This window comes from Sipha flava, unplaced genomic scaffold (assembly GCF_003268045.1).
Source record: "Sipha flava isolate LNK unplaced genomic scaffold, YSA_version1 111_pilon_pilon, whole genome shotgun sequence".
NCBI classification, from domain to species: domain Eukaryota; kingdom Metazoa; phylum Arthropoda; class Insecta; order Hemiptera; family Aphididae; genus Sipha; species Sipha flava.
Window position 1 is genome coordinate 702997 of NW_020271729.1, and position 22032 is coordinate 725028.

At 32.1% G+C, this 22032-nt stretch overlaps 1 protein-coding gene across 8 annotated transcripts in view; it reads left to right on the forward strand.

The window, feature by feature from the left end:
* LOC112688636 (somatostatin receptor type 5-like) overlaps positions 1–21171 on the forward strand; it is a 256452-nt gene extending 235281 nt beyond the window's left edge. For all 8 annotated transcript variants that reach the window (XM_025561939.1, XM_025561930.1, XM_025561955.1 and 5 more), the window contains 2 exons: positions 5123–6027; positions 19839–21171. In XM_025561939.1, the coding sequence (XP_025417724.1) occupies positions 5278–6027; positions 19839–20432 (1344 nt within the window). In that variant the 5' untranslated portion in view covers positions 5123–5277 and the 3' untranslated portion in view covers positions 20433–21171. The remainder of the gene's footprint in view (positions 1–5122; positions 6028–19838) is intronic.
* Positions 21172–22032: the final 861 nt, after the last annotated feature.

Consider the following 22032-nt stretch of genomic DNA (forward strand, 5'->3'; position numbering starts at 1 on the left):
TTGAAAGTAGTTGATGGTTTCAAATTTCGTTTTCACAAAATGCTAAATAAATGATATTCAGCGCTGGTGTTGCACAGTTAAAACGTGTGTTTTTTGAAATTTAATGATAATAATATTTGTATAGATAATTTTAAAGATCACATAAGTAATTTTAAAATTTCGGAACAAATAATAAATCAACAGAAACTTAACAACAATTTAAAAGAAAAGCCGTTGATGATATGTTTACCAGGCCATCTAAAATTATTCATTTTAAATCAAAAAAATGCTGATATCGAATCTTTAACTACTCAAGACGTAAAGTTGATTAAACGTAATTATTACTTATAAATAAAAAATATTTGGGTAGGTAATAAAATTATATCCAGGCCGCAATTTACATATGTATAAAATATAGCCAGATCGCAGATTACATATATGCAAAATATGCCCAGGCCACAATATACAAAAAAAATTAAAAATGGGCCGCAATTTACAGCGACCCAGTTTGTTACCAAAATAATATCGCTTCGTCCTCTTATTCATTGTGATTTTTCTGGTACAATAAAGTTAATGAAATATTAATCACATCAGCATAATATACTCGTATCGGTTTCCTACAAGAAGTTCTTCTGAACTTTTTTTTTATTTCTACTAATAAAAATATCTATATTCACTGAACACACAATAATGCAATGTGGATAAAAAATATAGTGACACGTCTTTTAACAATGACTCAAAAATTGTATTATTAAAATTAAGTATTATTGATCATTGTTCAAAAGTAGGTACCTATTTAATATATTATACATAAATTATACATTGATTATTAAACAAATTAATTAAAATATGTATAATACAGAGGAAAAAAAAATATTGAAAACTTTAGTAAAAAATCTCAAAATTTATCTATTCATTATGAAGGTGCAGATTTCCACTTTAACGAGTTTCGTGTTAGATTAAAAATTATATGATTAATTCACGCAAACGGATAATAATTTAATTATTTATCGTAAATTGCTTAGTATGAAACAATCAACTACAATTGCGTGTATTTAATTAAATTTTCACTAAAATGAGCTTAGCATATTTATTAAAAAAAAAAAAATCGTTATAAAGGTTTTTTTTCAATATATATTGGTACATACGAATTATAGCATTTATTTTCACCAAGAAAACACTGTATAGCAGAATCTAAAATATATCATTTTTCGTACTGCACACTTAAGGATTTTATCATATTTCCCTTTCTAACGTTAACACTAATGAATTACACATTAAAACAGTTGGTATTTTAAATTTTGTTGATGATATATAATGGTATTTTAAAAATATGTAAGACAATTTAATAAAAAAATGTAAAATTAAAAAAAAAAACCATAATGTAGAGAATAGAACCACATCACTTTTTAATTTCGTACTAAACACTTTACATTTCGTATTACACAAAGTGTATCGTATTGCACACAATTTTAGTCCCTACTGTATAGATTACTAAAAGATCACACGAAACATTTTTATATGTTACATGTTTCCATGATATACAGGTTTATTTTAAGACAAAATATTCATAAGAGCTAAAAAGTTGCAAAAATATGTCATTTATTTAATTACTCACCTGTTACAATTATAAAAGTTGATAGGTGTTTAAGCTCTCACTTTAATGTCTACATGAACAATTATTTTTTTTACCACCAAAACATAGTCACAAAAAAAAACTTTGTCGTATTTTATAGTTTAGAGTTTTATATGAACATATGATGCTTAGAAAATCTAAAAATTAATTAATTACATTTTTATATAGTAATTATTTTAATTAAATATAAATTACTTTTAAATTTACTAGAATAGTACGGTTCCCGTATTATGCAGTGCATGTGTCCTATTTATATTTTTGATCTGCACTCTTTTTAACTAAATAATATGTTTAAACGTTAAAAATAAATTACTTATTGCATTTAATATAACTGTATTATCTACGCAAAACCATAATTGAAATGTAGTGATTTTTTACACCCATGACTTATATCTAAAGTTAAATAAGATTTCTGGAAAATTATAATATTATTGTGGAAGAGATTTCTATGCAAATACATGAATAAATTACCGCAGTATGTATATTGTTTTAATATACAATTTGTACTTAAGTATATACTTTCAACGTAAAAATCAATTACTGATTTAACTTTAATTAATTACTTTTATCGTGAAAAAGGTTAAAAATGAATAAATTTCTAAGTTATAAACGTTCATATTATAGAAGGACTTACAAGTCAACAGTTTTTTGGAATACATAGAAAAATAAGAAATGAAAATAAGAATTTTTGTATTTGAATTCGAGTATTACTCGGTTAATCTATGTAGTGCGGCTATATGCTTGGAAGCAGTGGAATCCCCTTTATTACTTTTTTATTATGGGTCTTATGAAGGTATTTAATAAAAGCAATGAATATATATTTCATTGTTTCATTTCGTATTAATTTGCTGTAATCGTGCGTACATATTATAACAATATACGTATATATATATTATTATTTTGAAATTATCGTGAGAGGTTTTCGCTACTCATTCGATTCCGTTTTAAAAATCATACCAACAGTAATGAGTTTATATCCGTGTTGAGGAAATCAAGAAATTCATTAAAGAACCTGCATAAACATACGTGTTAAATTTTAAATTTTTATTATAGCTAAAACTAATTTATCGTTTAACAAATCTACGGAACGAGTTTTGTATCTCTCACCACTACGACAGCCGATGTTTTCTTAATAAATACTTTACTGTGATACTATAATTCTAAATAAATTGTTGCTACATAATAATTTTAAATCGCCGCACGGCTATCGGTTAAAGGTTTCATAAAAAATAATACTGTGGTTAAAAGACTAATCGCTTTAAATTTTCCTATAAGATTTTATCATTTCGAAAAAAAATCTCTTTATATGCGATAAAATCGTCTCGCACTTTTTCACCGGCCAACTATTAATCTCAGTTGACTACCGTTGACGAAGCAATAAATCGTTAAAATCGTACACTCAAGTATATGTGTAGCTTTCGAAAAGAATTAGATGGAAATATGTTATAACAAACTTGATCCCATGTTGTTCCGTGTCGGTATACAATATATAATCAATTACGCTAATTATAGGCATTTTAGGAACAGTTCCACGTACCCAAATTAAATGGTTGCCAATATAAAAACCAAAATGTGTAAAAAATAAATACATGAGTTTTCAATTAAAAAGTAAAGTGCATTTCAGAAAACATGAATACTATACAATATGAGTTTAAAAAATATAAAAAAATACTGCTAAATTAAATATATGAAATTGTTTTTACTAAATAATTATTCACCGTGTGCACACGTATAAATTTAATATCGTGTCTATTCCTTAACCTAATTAACCTATCGCATCGATAATATATGACTTTGACTTTCAACATGAACCCAAAAACGCGAACATCACGGTTCGTTATTAAAGATCACTCACTCATAATCTAGTCGACTCTGAGATTCTTCCTTTCTTTTTTTCATTTTTAACTACATTTTTGGTTTGAATTGAAAGTTTTATGTAAAATGTTTTCTTCTTCAAAACATTTTGCGATCGTTAACTTCTGAATACAAGATTGTTCAGCTATTTTATATGGTGAACCCGTTATAAAAGTTATAACTTTGTCTATGATCATGATTTATAAAAGTTGTTTTCGAAGAATATAATATAGTTTATATTACGCTTTAATAAAAAAAAAAAACTGCAGCCATACGCCAAATCGAGTGCCCACATTAAGCAGTGTTTTTTAGCCTTCTTAATATGCATTAAATAACGAAACTAGACCTTTATGGATATATTAGGCTGTTGCCCGTATTAACCGATATTCACATAAATTAGAAGCCACTATACATAATCTATTACACACCGATTGCTAAACCAGAGCAAACTCATGCTATTTTGACTTTTTCACAATCAACGGTGGCCAACGTCATTCAAATGAATCGGTAAATTTTAGTAAAAAATTGTCTTTCTATAAATTACATTGAATAAAATAGATCTATCGTAAAAAATATTATTGGTTTAAAAAATTGCATTTATTCTTTACGACAACGCTCGATTCAAGTCCAAACATTTTAAAATATTTATAAAGTTACGTTTACATAATAAATTATGTTGTGATATTAAATCTCAGCCGGTTACAATACCGAAAGCTTCCTCAGAATCATTTTTAATGTAGTTTCCTTTATAATTTCGCTTACACTCGTTACACAATAACAAGAACGGAGTAATGTGCTAAGGCCAATTTATATTTCGGCGTAGCTTTAGATAGAAAACTAACCTGGAATTCACACATCATCGCCAAATTGTAACAAGGCTACCAGAAACTAAAAATATTATACGATTGATTCACTAACAAACAACTCTAAACTGGAAATATTCCCTAACGTTATATATAAACAAATTCTACGCCCATTACTTTTATATGCAGTCCCTATACGGGGAAATTTCGCTTACACCCGTATTAATGAAATCCAAGTTTTCTAATCTAAAGTTCTGAGGACAATACCTAATGCTCCTTGGTTTGTTCGGAATAATGCACTCCGCAAAGACTTCCAACTACAGAAAATTACAGCAAACAATTTTTCCAACCATTTAAACTCGGCTCAAAGTGCTAAATTTTACCGTCTAACAGACTTACCTACAGCGCGTCGACTCGAGGGTGGACGTCTACAATCTACTTAATTAGGAACTATATACATCTATAGCTCTCCATCCGTTTGATATTCATATTATTATCACTAACTATACGACTAATCTCATCAATGCATTGCACACGATCAATGTATTGATTATCTGTTAACAGTAAACGCTATTATTGTACCACCGTAATTGTTACCATCAATATTCATATTTATTGTTTACATTTAAATCTACTCGTCTACACAACGATACAAATCAATGTAAAAATATCAGTGAAATGACAAATGTCAGGAAAGCTTTACCGAATAATGTTAAAAATAAAAAAAAGACCAAATTATAAATGTACGCTAGTCGTCGGGATCACAGACGCGCGCGATAAATGCATGTTTTTGTTCTTGTAAGCTTTGTCGAACGATTTTGTTTCAACGTTGTTTTTCGTTGGTCCGCAGGCGAACGACGATGACAATGTGAAGGGAAGCGACCGTGACGACGACGAAGGACGAAGGCGGCCGCGGATAACAAGAACGCGACACACCTGCGCAACCAGGCGCTCCCGGGCGGACGGACACGCAGCGCACGTAGTCGGTAAAACGGTCGGCCGCCGATGGAGTTCCCGAGCGTCGTGCAGCTGGCCGCGGCCGGTTGGCCGCCCGCGAAGCCGACGATGGGCGGAGTGTACAACGGCACGGACGCGATGAGCCCGTACAACGGCACCGGCGACCGGGACGCGCTGTACTGCGGCGACACGTCAGGCCACGAGACGTCACTGTACTTGATATCCAAGATCCTGTACATAATTGTGTGCATCATCGGGTTGGTGGGCAACACGCTGGTCATCTACGTGGTGATCCGGTTCTCCAAGATGCAGACGGTGACCAACATGTACATCGTGAACCTGGCCATTGCCGACGAGTGTTTCCTGATCGGCATACCGTTCCTGATCGTCACCATGTCCATGGACTTCTGGCCGTTCGGCAACATCATGTGCAAGGTGTACATGACCACGACCAGCGTGAACCAGTTCACCAGCAGCATATTCCTGATGATCATGAGCGCGGACCGGTACATCGCCATATGCCATCCGATATCGTCGTCCAAGGTGCGCACCGCATACGTGTCCAAGATCGTGTCCGTCACCGCGTGGACGTTCAGCATCATACTCATGATACCGGTCATCATGTACGCCAGCACCATGGACAAGGGCAACGTGAAGAGCTGCAACATCATATGGCCCGAGAACGAGCTGTTCAGCGGCCAGACCGCGTTCACGCTCTACTCGTTCGTCCTCGGCTTCGCCATACCGCTCATGCTGATATTCGTCTTCTACATACTGGTCATCAGGAAACTGCAAACGGTCCGTATACGCATCGCTGCCACGCATGATAAACCGTGTTCTAACATAGCGCGTAAAAGCTTTTCTGCTCCTTTTCCACTCCATGTATCCGCGCGCGCGCATCCCCGTAGCCCTCGGCTGGATCGGCCCCGGTTTTTGCAGTACAATTCGTTCGGGCCGACCGTCAACCGCGTTCCCGAACGCAACGATCCCAGTCGTGTCTTCGCCTGTACGTTCGCTTTGTACTGCACAAAAGGGTTAAAACTTGAAATGCTCCGAGATGTTCGTGTACGGATGTCGGGAAAGCGCGCGTTCGGGATTTTTGTTCGGGATTAGTTCTGAAATCGTTCCAGTACGTTTTAGCGACTACATAAAAAATTATAATCTCACATGCTTATACTCACAAAACTGCATGTCCATATTGTACTATATGGACATATGTAAACATTATATTTTTTTACATAACGAATTTGAGGTGTCTTGATCCCTCTCGCTCACAGAATGCACCACAATGACCTTTACACGATGCTGTTATTCACTACTACGATCTATTTTTACGCGTTTATACCTAAACAATATAATATATTATAAACGCATATTATGCGTTTTCATAATGTTACAATCGAAATATTACTACTTTATCATTGCCGTTGTACACGTAACAGATTTTTTTTCTCAAAATTTATACTTTCACTGCTGTTCGACGATAGAGAAGCTATATATATATATATATATGGGTATTTGCAATAATAGAGTTTTCGCATGATCGCTAAATCTGTTCGGTAAATAAAAACCGCTATAGGTACGTTGACATTGAACTACATTTACGAGAGTTCGGGATACACAAAGATCTCGAAAATACTTCTTGAACCGCTATTAAATCTCATAAACACGTATCAGTTAACGTGGTATACTTTTCTTGATCGTCGAGCGAGGCAAAGACTCACTATATATATATATATACTAACAATCGCGCACATCACGTCCTTGTTGTATTTATCGATACTCACGAAATCTCTTTTCCTAACGAATTGCATCCCAACGATATTTAACGATTACACGAATTTCGTCTCAATATTAATTAGCCACTATATGAATCGCGTCCCAAAATAAAAACATTATCTTCTATCCTATTTCATACAGACTCAGAACTATCAATAATAAATTATTAATAACAGTAGATTAAATATATCATTTTTTTTTTTTTTTTTTTTTTTTTTGTTATGTAATTAGAAATCATATTAAAAAATAATTATAATTTTATAAAAAAATTAAGAAATTAAAATATTAGATTTAGATTTAAAAAATTATAAGACCGATGAAAACTTGAATGAAACCTTTTTAGTGAAATCGAGATGAATTAATTATTAAATAGTTCAGCAGAATCTTTAAATATATCATTTTATTTTTTTTGTTTTTTATATATAACGTCATTGTTATCGTTTAATTTAATGTATAACTTACACGTTTTCTTACAGCAACTCCAACGTTGAATATAATTTTTCAATATTTTATGGGAACGATATTTGTATCCATCTATACTAAATAAAGTTCAATATATTTCACTTAAAATCACTGATGTAATTTTACTTTTATAAAAATTATTAACAAACACACCACCAAAAAAACTCAGGATGCAACTCGAATACCTATTTATTGACTTTTTCTTTCGGGCCGCAATTCGTGTGCAGCCATACATACTGCCATTACGAAAGTCACCAAAACCACCACTATTATAAGTATATAACATGCCGTCGATGGAGAAAAAAAATTGCTTATAAAATATCGACAGTGTCGTTATCAATGAAACCCTACAGCGATCCGCCGTTTCAAAATTATCGCCGATACACGCGAACCGAAAATATTGCGTTTTTCGATTCTCATCCTAACCATTGCATTCCGCCTAACCCTAATAAATCTCAAATCAAACTCCCTTCCTCCTCTTACTTAACCATTGTACACCCAATATGAATGGGCAATTCGCCGTCTTCTATTTTTGTACACACGTATCCCACTAGGTTTTAAAACGAAATACATAATTTTACAACGGAAAGCGAGCGCAAAAAAAAAGCGTCTATAACCAATCGATTTAATTACGTCACATACCCGTCACCGTGCCTTATAACCGAGTGTACCATATATACCTACACGTTTTAACGTAACAACACAATGTACCTACTACCATATATATAATATATTAATGCGCATATGTACGTGCGTGGTCACACACAGTGCAATGTATAAGATTATAAACACACACACACATAATCTTTGTGCGCATAACGTGTAATAATACGTGGATATCGTTAAAGCCGCAATTGTAACAGCAACTATATATTACAATAACAGCAAAGGTATAACTATTTTTGTGATTCGATTCTCGAACGTTGCGCGCGCGTTGTAAAAAATATAAAGAAAAAAATTTTAAAAAAATAAATAAGTATGCATTAAATTTATACGAGGAACATATATATTGTCCGTGCGTTATAAAACTTACGGAAGTTTTTCTCAAAAAAAAAAAAAATTTATAATATTACATAGGTATACGTGTGTCGTGATTTATCGGAAGATATTAAAGCGTACGATTACGTTGACAAACAAGTGCGCGAAATATAAATCAAATCACGACCACGTCGTCCAATAAAACCCAACCGAATTGCCGTACGCAATGGACATTCAGGTGTCACCTATCGTAATAAAAACGTACTGTACGTACGGAGGCATAAAATATATCGTTAGCAGTTTCATAAACCGTATACGTTTCCTCATGCTCGTTAGCTGTTTTTCATTCTTCACGTGTCGAAAACATAAAATTCCTTACGACCATTATAATACACGCACATACACACACACACACACACACACACACACACGCACGCACGCACGCACGTGTATATATATATATATATATATATAAATTGAAGTCGGTAGTCGAACTTTGGAAGCCCGCAAAACCGTACAATTTTAAACCGGATAAAAATTATTTCGATGTTTTATCGTATACGTAGAAATAATTCATTCAACACAACGTATCGAATAACTGCGTTGGGCAAACGAAATTAAACTATATATTGTTAAACAACAATAATAGTGGTAGGTAGAATAGCTGTACGCGTTTTCTCGACCCGTTATTATTGCACTGCACATCCAACAGAAGTTACCAACCGTACCTCAGGTGACAAACGTTCGTACAGCGGACGCTTAAAGATTTGTAATGCATCAGATATTTTTAAAAATCAAATGTTTGTATAACCGTGCTTTTGTATATACATATTTATAACAACATTAGATCAGCACAACCCTATTTCATTCATTTCTTAATGGTAATATAGTTCATTAGCCATAATAGCTTAATACAACAATCACGTAATCGTTCACAATAAAAATAGTACAGGTGAGCAGTCATAATACTTTAATTATTCATCTCATTCGGACGCGTATGTAGTCGCGTGATAATTTAGAACTAAATTGCGAAGAAGATAAATTTGAACATAACTCTTTATGATTTTGCTTGTTAACGATAGTACTTTAGTCAAACAATGTAGTTGACATTACGAATATTTATAACTAAATCAAAAATGTATAAAAATTATCTGATTGGTAGTGATAAAATCTCCTATCGATCGCTTAGTCATCAGAGAATATTAAATAAAACTTAAATGGGTGGATTGATGTTTTTTGATGATATTTTAATTTATAAATTCTGTATAAAACGAAGAATTTTACTAAAACACTTTAACTATGTTTGTAATATTTAAAAATAGTATAATAAGGTTTATTTTCTGTGATCTAATTTTGTGATTGTAAAATTGCACCAAAATTCCTATAAAAGCATTAAGTTATTCTAACTATAAAGTTAAAGCTACATTAAACATATAATTTTTTAATTTTCTCATACATTTCGTTAATCAACGGTTTACATTAATTTTGATAAAATAAGTTGTTTTGTTAACAGCTTTAAAATGTAAAATACAAAGCTAACTATAAATAATTGTATAAGATATTCAGTCAAAGGTAGACGAATAAAGTTCCAGTTAAGCGTGTTTGCCAAAATCGAAGCTACTGCTGATAGTTACTACTAGTTAGTGACACTATAGCTGTGTATTCTAAATTTGTAATAAAAAAATTACCATAAAATACTACAAAGGCATAATTTTCGTCGAAATCAAACGTAAATTATTAATTTATGCATTTATTAATAATAACACCTATTTTTTTACACGGTGGTACAATGTTCATCGATAATATGCAAACAAAACCGCTTGTTTCGATTTCGATAACCGCCTGACGTTTAATTTCCATTGGGCTGTGTATTCAAAATTGTCGGTAACTGGTGTTTACATTGAAATTTTTTCTGTTAGTATATTATAACATATTGTGGGGCGTCGACGTTTCACCGTTGCGCATTTCTTAATTACAAAGCGTCGCGAATCAAGCATGTACATTTGGTAGATTATCGTGGTTTAATGTTTGCGAGAAAAAAAAATCGCTCGAAATATGAAACTTACCAGAATTTATAGTATAATGGTCGTCAATATTATAAAGCAATCACATTTGCAAGACATGTTAGACTTAGAACAAATAATTGCTACAAACATTTTTTTAAATTATACGCTTATCGATATTGAGATAGAATCACATATTATAACCATTTAAATTTGTTTAATCATAAAATTAAACCCTATTAATATAATATGTATATGTAATGTATATTATATATTTAATGAAATTATGGTGCTGCCAATTTCAAGTATATTAACAAAGTAATTGTTTTATTATTATATCTAATCAATTTTAACCTATGCCGAAATTACTAACTATCAGCTATTTCTCCAAAAAAAAAAAAAAAACCGAAAACTCTCCTCAGGTGAAAAATAAATAATTCATAATTGATTTAGTAACTACAGTATCTCTGTAAAACTTTAATGTTTTAAAATAAAATATTATACACGTACATAATCATACACTTAGAAAAATGTTCAAATAATATTTTAGTTACTATGTTTATGTTGCTAAGCATAACATTATTTTTTTTCAAGAAATAAACAGGAAAAATATACTACAGTTAAGTCAGTTGTGTTCTACTTTTTTTTCACAGTATAGTACCTCACGTAATATCAGTACCAAATGATTTATTTGTGTGTAAAAGTTTGGAATTTAATTTTGAGCATTTCACTTTGTTTACGTTGAATGTAAAAAAAAAATATGACATTAAACAACATCCAAGAAAACATTTACACGATCAGGTTAATTATGAAGTTTCTAAGAAATTATAGACTCCATTTATTTACGACGTAGACTGTCGTCAATCGATTTACTCTTTCAAATGAGATGCAGCGATGCTTGAATAGTGTTGTGTTTGTCACATAAAATACTGTATTGTGGATACATTTTGTCGATTTTAATGCAACAGTAAATACTCAAAGTTCTTTAGTATTTTAACGAATGATTCTAAATTGGATTTAATTTTAACTTTATTATATAACACTATAGTTTATCATGCATACATATTTCGTACATATTTCGAATTATATTCAAAATACTGAATTCTATAACCTGTTACGGCTCCTTTAAGCAAATCTTAATTTAAATTCAAATGTATTTTAAAGGTCTTTATTAATAATTTACATAATGAACTAATTACTTTTTACCAAGCGCTATTTTATTTCGATTTCCGATGACCAGGATGGACAAGAGGTATGCGAAATGTGTGAACGTACTGAGTCCCATGTTATCAGTCCTCGTTTGCTACTAGAAAAATAATAAGAAATTATAATAATATTGCGTGTTTTTCAACGAATCTAAAAAATTTATTTAAATAGATTAAAAGCAATCGTGGTGATATTTCGTTTATTATATTACATACCCACTTTACATTTGATATATATTACCTGGGTAGTTTTTTTTTAAAAAATAAACGGTTAAGAATTAATTATACTGATCACAAACTTTTAATATAAATTTACGTAACATGCTTATTACAAAAAAAAAAAAAATAAATAAATAAACTCTATTATATAACTATTATTTTGTGAAAGACCACAAGGCCAAATAAGTGCTATTTACTCAGCGTTTAAACGATAAGTAATGAGAATAATAGGAACATTATTAAATAGACTAGTAAAAATTATGACTGTATACATTCTATGAGTTCAAATCAAAGTTCGATAATAATAATAATAATAATGCTTCATGAGTAACGAATAACAAAGAACTCGACAATCCATAAGTACAATACAAAGGATAAATATGATCTTCAAGTACAAAAATAATATTGATTGCACCACCCATTAAAATGTTTATATTTATTTTTCACTAACAAGCGATCAGATTCTGCTGTACCATTTCAAATGGAACCATAAAGAAAAAAAATCATAACAATTTAGTGTTAAGTGTTATATTTCGTATTAGTTTTATGGTAAAGAAATTATTTTTCTATTTTTATCAGGCTCTCATAAATAATTACATTAGCATACATCTCGTATAATTCCTCGTATGGTAAAAATTAATTGATGGTACAATGCAAAACAGAGATTCTAAGTGTTTTTAATTGTAGCAATTGAATAGTTAAAAAAAGAAAAAAAAATTTTTAATTATCCATTTAACATATGTATATATATATATATGGATTATTTATAGATGTTAGTGTACGTGTATGTGAACGTAAAATTAACTCTGATTTGTATACACTATGTTGGTATCTTAGTATAGTATTACACAGTTCTATAACAATTAGTTATGATTAATATTTTAAAACCGTCGATTGGTGGCCCATGAACAAACTCTATGGAATGTATAGTTAAAACAGAGTATCGAAAAGTTCGAATACTTTTCAAACATCAATCCAACTGTTCAAATAATACTAACTAATAACATTTAATAACGAAAAACGTAAATCAAATGTTCACGATTGAATGAAACAAAACACGAAGAAATTCAACGGTACTTCAAACAAGAGTGTCTAATATTTGGATGATTTTGTGATATTGCAAATTTATAGTACCTTACATTTCAGTTGAGTTGCAAAACTAATTTAAAAGTTTTAATACGCGGTGTGTATTATAACCTATTGGCATTTAGTTTTTATTCCCCCCTGGAATCAAAGCCCTTATATATTTTAATGTACTTTATTGAATTTCCTATTCCAGTTTCCAAATAAATAGAAGTAGGTATACTACATACATAGGTGTTATGCAGTCTGATTGTATGCGAAAGAAAAGTTTTTATGTAAAATAAATATATATTTTTATTTAAAATGACAACCCTGGTAAATGGATAAATTTTAATTGAAACCATAAATAAAAATATTTGACCTTTGACGTGGTCATATATCATAAATAGTAATATACACTTAAAATCAATGTTTTATACAGAAATAAATATAGAACTAGGATACTAACAAGTGTTTGTTGTTTAGCATCAAAAAAACATAAATTAACTTACCTATAAACTAATCGTCGGGCCGTAAACTAATTTTTGTTAATAAATAATTATTTTATTAACAAAATCATGATCAAATTCTTGATGGACGAAATTTGACGTTATTTTGATTTTTTTCCGTTTCTGTTTTATATTTAAAAAAACTAGGTAATAGTTAAAGGCTAGGTCAAGTATACCACTTGTGTTAATTTTAACCTAAATAAAATCACACGTTTTCATAATTATCACTTATACTTAAATTTTATAAATATTTTGTTCTATAATATTATATATGTAAGTAGGATATATAATATGTATCCAATGTCATTTTATAATCACATTTTACTAATTGATTTTTAATAAACAAAAAAATTGCTTTGTATACGAGTATCTTGACACGAATACTCGTACGTGTTACTAGTAAAGCTTAGATTTTATAGCAAAAACTTATAGTTTTATAATCTCTGAACAAAATATCTATTGCATTTCTTACGCACATGTAAACGATTTGAAGAAGATTTTCACTAGAATCGTACGTAATTTAAATTATAACTACGAAAACGTCCTTTATTCGTGAAAATTCCAACACGTTTCATTCAAATACAATGAATACCTAACTAATTTACAAAAAGCACAGTAAGGTATAAGCATGGTAGATATTTATCATAACCGCAAATAGTGGCGGATTTAGCTTTTTAACGCTCCTAGGCTTAATCACTCTACCCCTCCCCCTATCAAACCTTTCTCTTCAAATTGTATTCAGTTATTTTATCAAAAAAAAATATATATTAAATATTAAATCTTTAAAATAGAAAACTTCTAAAAATAAAATACTTCATGTCTATTATTTTACTTCAGATACCATTATTACCAGTACAAATAAACAATGCTTATACAATCACATAACGGAAATATAAATAGCTAGATATGAAAAAACATATACTCGAATAGTTGGATGGTCCCAATAAATACATAGGTACTAATAAGTTATTAATAATAACTAGTAACTAACTGTAATTATTTTATTACAAATGAAATATTTTCAAATTGTAATAATAATTGTAATATTCTTACTATAGCCTACAGGTACGCATCATATGTACATATTAATATATTATCATAACTTTTTAAAATTATTTTTATTCGTGTTTATATGACAAATATAAAAAAAAATATATTAAAATAGATATACCTAATAAGTTAATAGCACTTAATTCTATAAAAAAAAAGCCGCCCTAGGCTATAAGCCTTTTAGCCTACCCCCTAATCCGCCACTGCGCAAATAGAGTAAAAGATAAAATATTAAGTTGGTTAAGATACGAAATAATAGAGTTTACTCGTTTACGTGTATACCTTTATCGAACGTAAAATTAAAATCCAAACAAAACTCAAACTGCCGATGAAACTTATTACAGTGAATACTATTACAGTGAAACCTCTGAATATCGGGCTCTCTTGGTTACCAAAATGTCGTCCGCTATTCATAGAAATACATTTTTGAAATTCATAAAGAATATATGTGTAAAAGTTAAAAATATATGCTAGGTTAAATTAAATTCTAGTGTTATTATTTAATACTTTAATTGTGACACAATAATAATATATGTGTCAGTTACGTTGTATGTATAACGTAGTAATAGTATTTAATAATAACTAATAAAAAAATAATATATGTGTGTGTGTGTTTAATAATAAAAACAATTTAGATTGTGCATACATATTTAAAAATATATAAATAAAAAATGAAATAGGTACATACTGAAATACAATTCAATTTTATGAGAAAAACCGGTTAGCTTGGTTTGTTTATAGTTATGTAATATCTGTACAATATCGTTAGTAAGTTAATTTACTGAAGTTACAGTAGAACAGAAAATAATACTGTTTCTACCTTCATTGACGATATGAAGCCAACGCATCCCGTAAACTTGTAACGTGATATTTTTAAGTTTCTTCCTCCTTCATCTCGTTTTTTCCTTCACTATCGATCTCATCAAGCTCATCGGGATCAACAATCGTGGTCATGGTTATCTACCGTGTATACCGTGAATAAATAACCGTGGTCATTGTCGCCGTCATTAATTCGTGGCTATGGGTGAAATCGATTTCGTTCAAAGTAACATGGGAATTTTCTTCAACATTGCTGTCAATTAGTGCGATAAGTGATATAAGTTCTTTATTTATTTTGGATTCAGTATCATTTATTTGTTCATAGACTGGTTGACGACTAAAATCACATCGCATGAAGTACATTCTTACAGTTTCAGCCTTAACGTAGGCTTGAGCAGAAACCATCCAATACACAACGTCCAGCACATTAATAGCGCTAGACTCGCCAGTATCTAAATCAGCAACAGTTTTTTGTAATAGTTGCTTTAGAGATAGATTCTTGAATTGTTGGATTATTTCTTGGTCTTTAATTAACTAGTTTTTTATCGTTATACTAGTTGTGAGAAGCCATTTTTCTGTCGTCAATTTTTCATTATTTTTAAACTAAAATCAAAATAGGAATCCATTATTCGAAGGTTATCCTATTGAAAAGTAATGAAGATTTCCCAGTTTTCAAAAAATCGTCAGTTATTGGGAGGTGTCCGTTAAAGGAGACTTTACTGTATAGGTTACTATACATTATGTACCACTTTCACTGTTCACCACTTTACATTGTATAATAAATCCAAAACGGTTCCTCGCAGATAATAGTATGTGTTTCTCGCGGATACAATAATAACGCCCAAATCGTGTGTGGACTCACAAAATCACGTGGGTACTGTAGCTTTTTACATAAGCGTACACACGGGGTAGTCAGAGTAGGCATTTGGCTACTCTGTGAAACTTCCCTCCTCACCGAAATATTCTATATTATCGCAGTAATAAATAACCATATTATGTTCAACCACTTCGAAACGTCTTGAAAGTATTGGAAAAGTATAATTATTAAGTTAAATAAAATCCAAATTTGTTTTTAATGTTAATGTGTTATGTATGACTACCCTAATTTCTGCGCACGCTTATGGCTATATATATATATATATATATATATATATATATATATATACATGTACCACTTTATCCGCTCGCTATATCTATTAGTAGTGTACATTTGTACACGGTGTAGTTCAATATACACAACGGTATATCTACACTGTAAAAGTTCTCACACAAACACACACACACACACACACACACACACACATACACACAAACGCACACACGTACCTTCGATCAGAAGCTACTTGTAAGCGCTTACTACCGGGGCAATGCCCCGATAAAAACATTTTTATGCACATCTTGGTTAAATAAATTAAAATTTAATAGGCATACCAGTTTATTTATGAATATACTCGAATTAGGAGATACATAATTTACGTTTTAGCGTTTAAGTAATTTTAATGTGATTCGAGAGAAGCTAGAAAAAAATTTACGGGGTAGGTGGGGTGGTTTGAATTATACTACCCTGGTAAGATGCAAATCTTCAAACCATCTCTACCTTCGATGTATAATAATATCTATACACAACGCGAACAGGTACGTTAAAGCAAACTCCCCGTTGTCGTCGACAAATCCTTTAGATATCATGCGTTCCGTTTCGCCGTCAAGTGTAGGACACGCTCGTCCGCGGGTATGCTCGCCAAGTCTACGAGCAAACGTGACCGTATTTCATGTATACAAGTTACCCTAAACGAATTTTTTCGCATAGAGTGAACCAATTACACAATGTTCAATAATAAAAGAACAGTATTTTGTGACTCCTAAGATTTTATTACACGCTTTAAAATGTCGTAGAACAAATGTACTTTATTTTTTGTACTGCTCAAAGCGCATCGTAGTACATACAATTTCGCGAGCTCGGGATACGGAACCACATGTTCACGCAATCGTGATATTAATAAAATGTTAAAAAAAACCCTTTTGATCGCACGCACGGAAATATCCGTCGACTTTTGTAAAATCATTTTGTACCGTCACCCCTACAGTCCGTAGGCACCTAATATGTTTACATGCACATGCGAAGCGCGTCGTTATACGAATACCGGCGGTGACGGAAATGGACAATACTATCATAGATTATATAATTCAACTGTGTAATATTATGTTGTATTGTACCGAACACATGGCCGTGAATAGTATAAGTATAGGTATACACGAGTAACACAGAACGTAACACAATACGACTGCGTATATATTACATGTACTCATATAACACGACAATAATAATTTGCGTTGCATTCCTATACACTGTATGTGGTTTCCAACCTGAGGGTAATCACACAACAAGGGGTAAAATAGAATTTTTTGAGAGGTAAAAACTGGACTATTTTTATTTTTTTATGTACTTATTATGTATTTATTTGATTACGTATTACCTCTTGTCAAAATTATTATAATTGTTTTATTATCTTCAAATTATATTTATATAGTGTACTCTCGATTATCTTCTGCACAACGAACCATTTTTACATAAGTACGAACATAAAATAAAAAATTTAATTTTTTCTTTACATAATATTATGAATTATATTGTGTTTATACGATGAAAATTGTAAATAGCACATGGAAGTTACAATGTGTCGGAACACAGACCATTGTCTAGCGACATTGCATGCGCTAACTTCACAATACCGGACATTAAGCGTCATGGTAATGTTTCAGGGAAGTTACTGAGTCAAAATTATAAACTTATCATGTCTCGATGTGACTACTATGTTACTCAATTTTGAAAACAGGGATACGTATTATCCATCAATGCGGTTCCATAAATCGGTCTAATTGAGTCACAATAACCGATAACCCGATAATACGGGTTTTATGTTAGGTCTGGTGCACGTGCTTTATTAGCAAGTAAGGATATTTAATAACATCTTACCCGGTTTACGGGTAATGGTCTCGAAAAGGTTGGAAACCGCTGCTATAGAGCATATTATTATGAATAGTAAAATTTGCAAATATTTAATTGCACCACCCGAGCGGAGTTCGACATCGATTGATCAGAAATTTTAGAGAAATATTTCCGCGTAATCGTCTTAAATAATTGACATACATAATGCCGAGTTTTTGTTGTGTTTTGTCGTGCTACTTTCCGCAAGCGTGCGTATTATGTTTTCCGTACGTGTGCTCGGTTTTCGGGCGCGGAAAAGTGATGTCTTGGAAAACCGTAATTTTGCTTCACTCTTACATATACAATAGTGATGTTTTGAATATGTAATTCCTGCATATTTTCTCGTAGAAGATAACTTGATACAACAAACTGAGAGTGCACACTTATGTTTAACAAAATATTAGGTTGTTTTTAAGTGATTCGGGGAAAAATAATCAAAAATAATCCTGTACAGCAAGAAACACTAAAAAAACTATTTTTTTTTTTATTGCTTTTATTGCTTTTATTTAAAACATATAATAACTTAAAAATTACGTGTTTTTGTGAAAATACAGTGATTAAAAATTATTTGTGTTGCAAAACAATGGGTGAAATATTTTACAATAAATTTAAATTAATTTAAATAATTTAAAAGTGGAAACCTGCGTTAAAGATGAAATTAATGATAAGTGAGGTAATAAAAGAAGAACGAGAATTGAGAAGAAGAATTATAAAAAAGGAAGAGTAGCCCAAGAGAGGAAAGTTTGTTGAATAACGAGTTCCGGAGAAGAGAAAAATAAGAACATAAGAAAATAATGTGATTTAAGTCTCGTATGACTTCATTTGTATGGAGAGTGCAAAAAGAAGAAGAATCAAGTGAATTGAATTAGGAAGAAGATTAAGATCAAAACGGAGTCGAGAAAAGGAGATGATTGTGGATCGAAAAAGGTTCAGATCTTGGAACCAAGGGAAATGAGAAATAGACGTGGAGATAAATCTGTGCCAGGGGGCAAAGTTGGGGGAAAGAAAAGACCAGGAGTCTGATCATGTTTTTTTTTAATGTTTTGAGAAGAATGGAAAGGAAATCAGACAGTAAAATCTGTGACATTTTCACCAATCGCTAACAAACGATACGGTTAAAATGTCCACAACAGACGGATAAGATCTCGCAGCAGTTGTTGTTTAAAAAAAAAAAAACCATTTAAGCACATAGGATTCCGAAGCAGGTACAGAGTTGAACAATTCGCTACGAAAGAAAGATAACTTCAACAAATGTCTAGTGCATAAAAGTCTTTATAACCATTAAGTCTTGCATGTCATTATACACTTCAATGATTTTCCGAAAAACGTGAAAATTCGTTAAAGCTAGGACGACTAAATATATACATGCATACATACATGCATGAAAAAATTTAAAAAAAACGCCCTCCGTTAAAAGCGACACTGCGCAGCTGTCAACTAGTGTCAATAGTGGTCACGTCACACGCTTTGCATTAACCGTATACCTACGCGAATAATAATTATGCGCGTTTTGTGTTCTCGGTGTGCGGGACGGCAGGTGGGACCGGTGAACAAGTCGAAGGAGAAGAAGAAGTCGCACCGGAAGGTGACCAAGTTGGTGCTGACGGTGATCACGGTGTACGTGCTGTGCTGGCTGCCGTACTGGATCACGCAGGTGGCGCTGATATTCACGCCGCCCAAGCAGTGCCAGTCGAAGATCGTCATCACCATATTCCTGTTGGCCGGCTGCCTTAGCTATAGCAACAGCGCCATGAACCCCATCCTGTACGCGTTCCTCAGCGACAACTTTAAGAAGAGTTTTCTGAAGGCGTGCACGTGCGCCGCGGGCAAGGACGTGAACGCGGGCCTGCACCAAGAGAACAGCACGTTCCCGCGCAAGAACCGCGGCGGCTCGGAACGCGGCGGCGGCCGCACCGGCCGGGCCACCACCATACTGTGCCAGGCAGTCAGCGGCGGCGGTGGTGGTGGAGGCGGTGGCGGTGGGTGCAGGGACGACGAGGTCGAGTGCTGCGGCGAGACGGGACCGCTGGTCGGCCGTGCCGAGCTGGTCAGCAAAGAGAACACGTCCACCGCGCTCACCATGACATCCCGATCAACGTGCAACGACAACGTGCAACCCACCCCGTTGTAAACGGCCCGAACTCCGTGTGTGTAACAGCGGCCCCGCTGCACCGCGCGACAACCTCCCTCGTTTAATCCATCCTCCGTAATTCGCCTGTTATTATTATTATTTTATAACCGGATATTTATACACATATTAATATTATTATTACCAACTATTTACGTATAATAATATTATTATTATTATACCCAATCGTATTGACATTTTAAAAATTACTATTATTACTTTTTATACTAACGGTAATTTTCACCACCACCCCGACTGAATCCGAGTGAAACTTTCAGTGGCGATGCTATACCGAGGGATCGGCCGTCCCAGAACACATACAAAGTCTTAACACATAACACTAAGCCCGCCCGCCTTGATCGAAATCCTTACAAAGTTCATCCGGAGCAAGCACTAAGCATTTCAAAAAGGGACAGGGGGTGTTATCCAATATCAATCGTCAAAATTATGCATAGCAAAATAATATAACTTTAAGTATACTTTTTATACAATCGTACGAATACATGACCTACCTAATGTACGAGAAAATATTTCAATATTTAATTAAAATTTCAAGTGCAAATTTTGTCTCTTATTTATATATATATTAAATCGTCTATGGAACGACACAAATTGACGGCTTTAGATTTCAGACAAAACGATGTAATGAGAAGTCGGGTACCGGCTTTAAATTATTGTTATATGTATACAGGGGCGGACACAGAAAAAAATTTCGGGGGGCGTTTAGAAAAAATAAGAATAATTACCGTCAGGCCCGTATTTAAAAATTTGGCAACCCGGGCATATTATTTATGCCTCCCCCCAAAAAAAAATAAAAAAAAATAAATAATAATATAACACTTATTATTTCGTCCATAATTGAGATTTTTTAATATTAAAGTATAACTTATAAATGAAAATCGTTTAATACTTTTTTTAATTAACAAATTAAACAAATTATAACATAAACATACTATTTTTTTTTTAATTGTTTTATTTATTTTTTTTTTTTTTATTAAATACATCATTTTTAAAATTAATTTTGCTAAAATATTTTGCCACCCTTAAGACTTAACGCCCCCGGACATGTGCCTATCCGTGCCCCTCTAAATACAGGCCTAATTACCGTTATTTTGAAATAACTGACTATTAACTATAGATTGACTATTGTCGATCGTTATCACATGACCATACAACACAAAATTTAGGAAAACCGTCAATCATAATGTACCATTGTAAATAATATTATATCGATTACGTATATTTACTTATTTTTACTTACTGGTATTAAGCGACTTACAAACACGCATTATTTTTACGAAGTATTGCCATCATGGAATTTCAAAAATTTGAGTTTTAAGTACCAATACCTTTCAAAACATTTGGAAAATTACAAATTATTACAAATTCACTTTTCTTAACAAAACATTTTTTTCTAGCATATTTTAATCGTATTTTGAACAATTAATTTTTTTAAGATACATAGGGTAGGATAATTACGATTGAAATTAATCATCCATTCATTTCGAAGGGGGGGTTTGAACCCCCAAAACCCCTCCTTGCGTCCACCACTATATGTGTGCATATATATTCATCACGATAAATATGTTTTCATTGCGGTTCA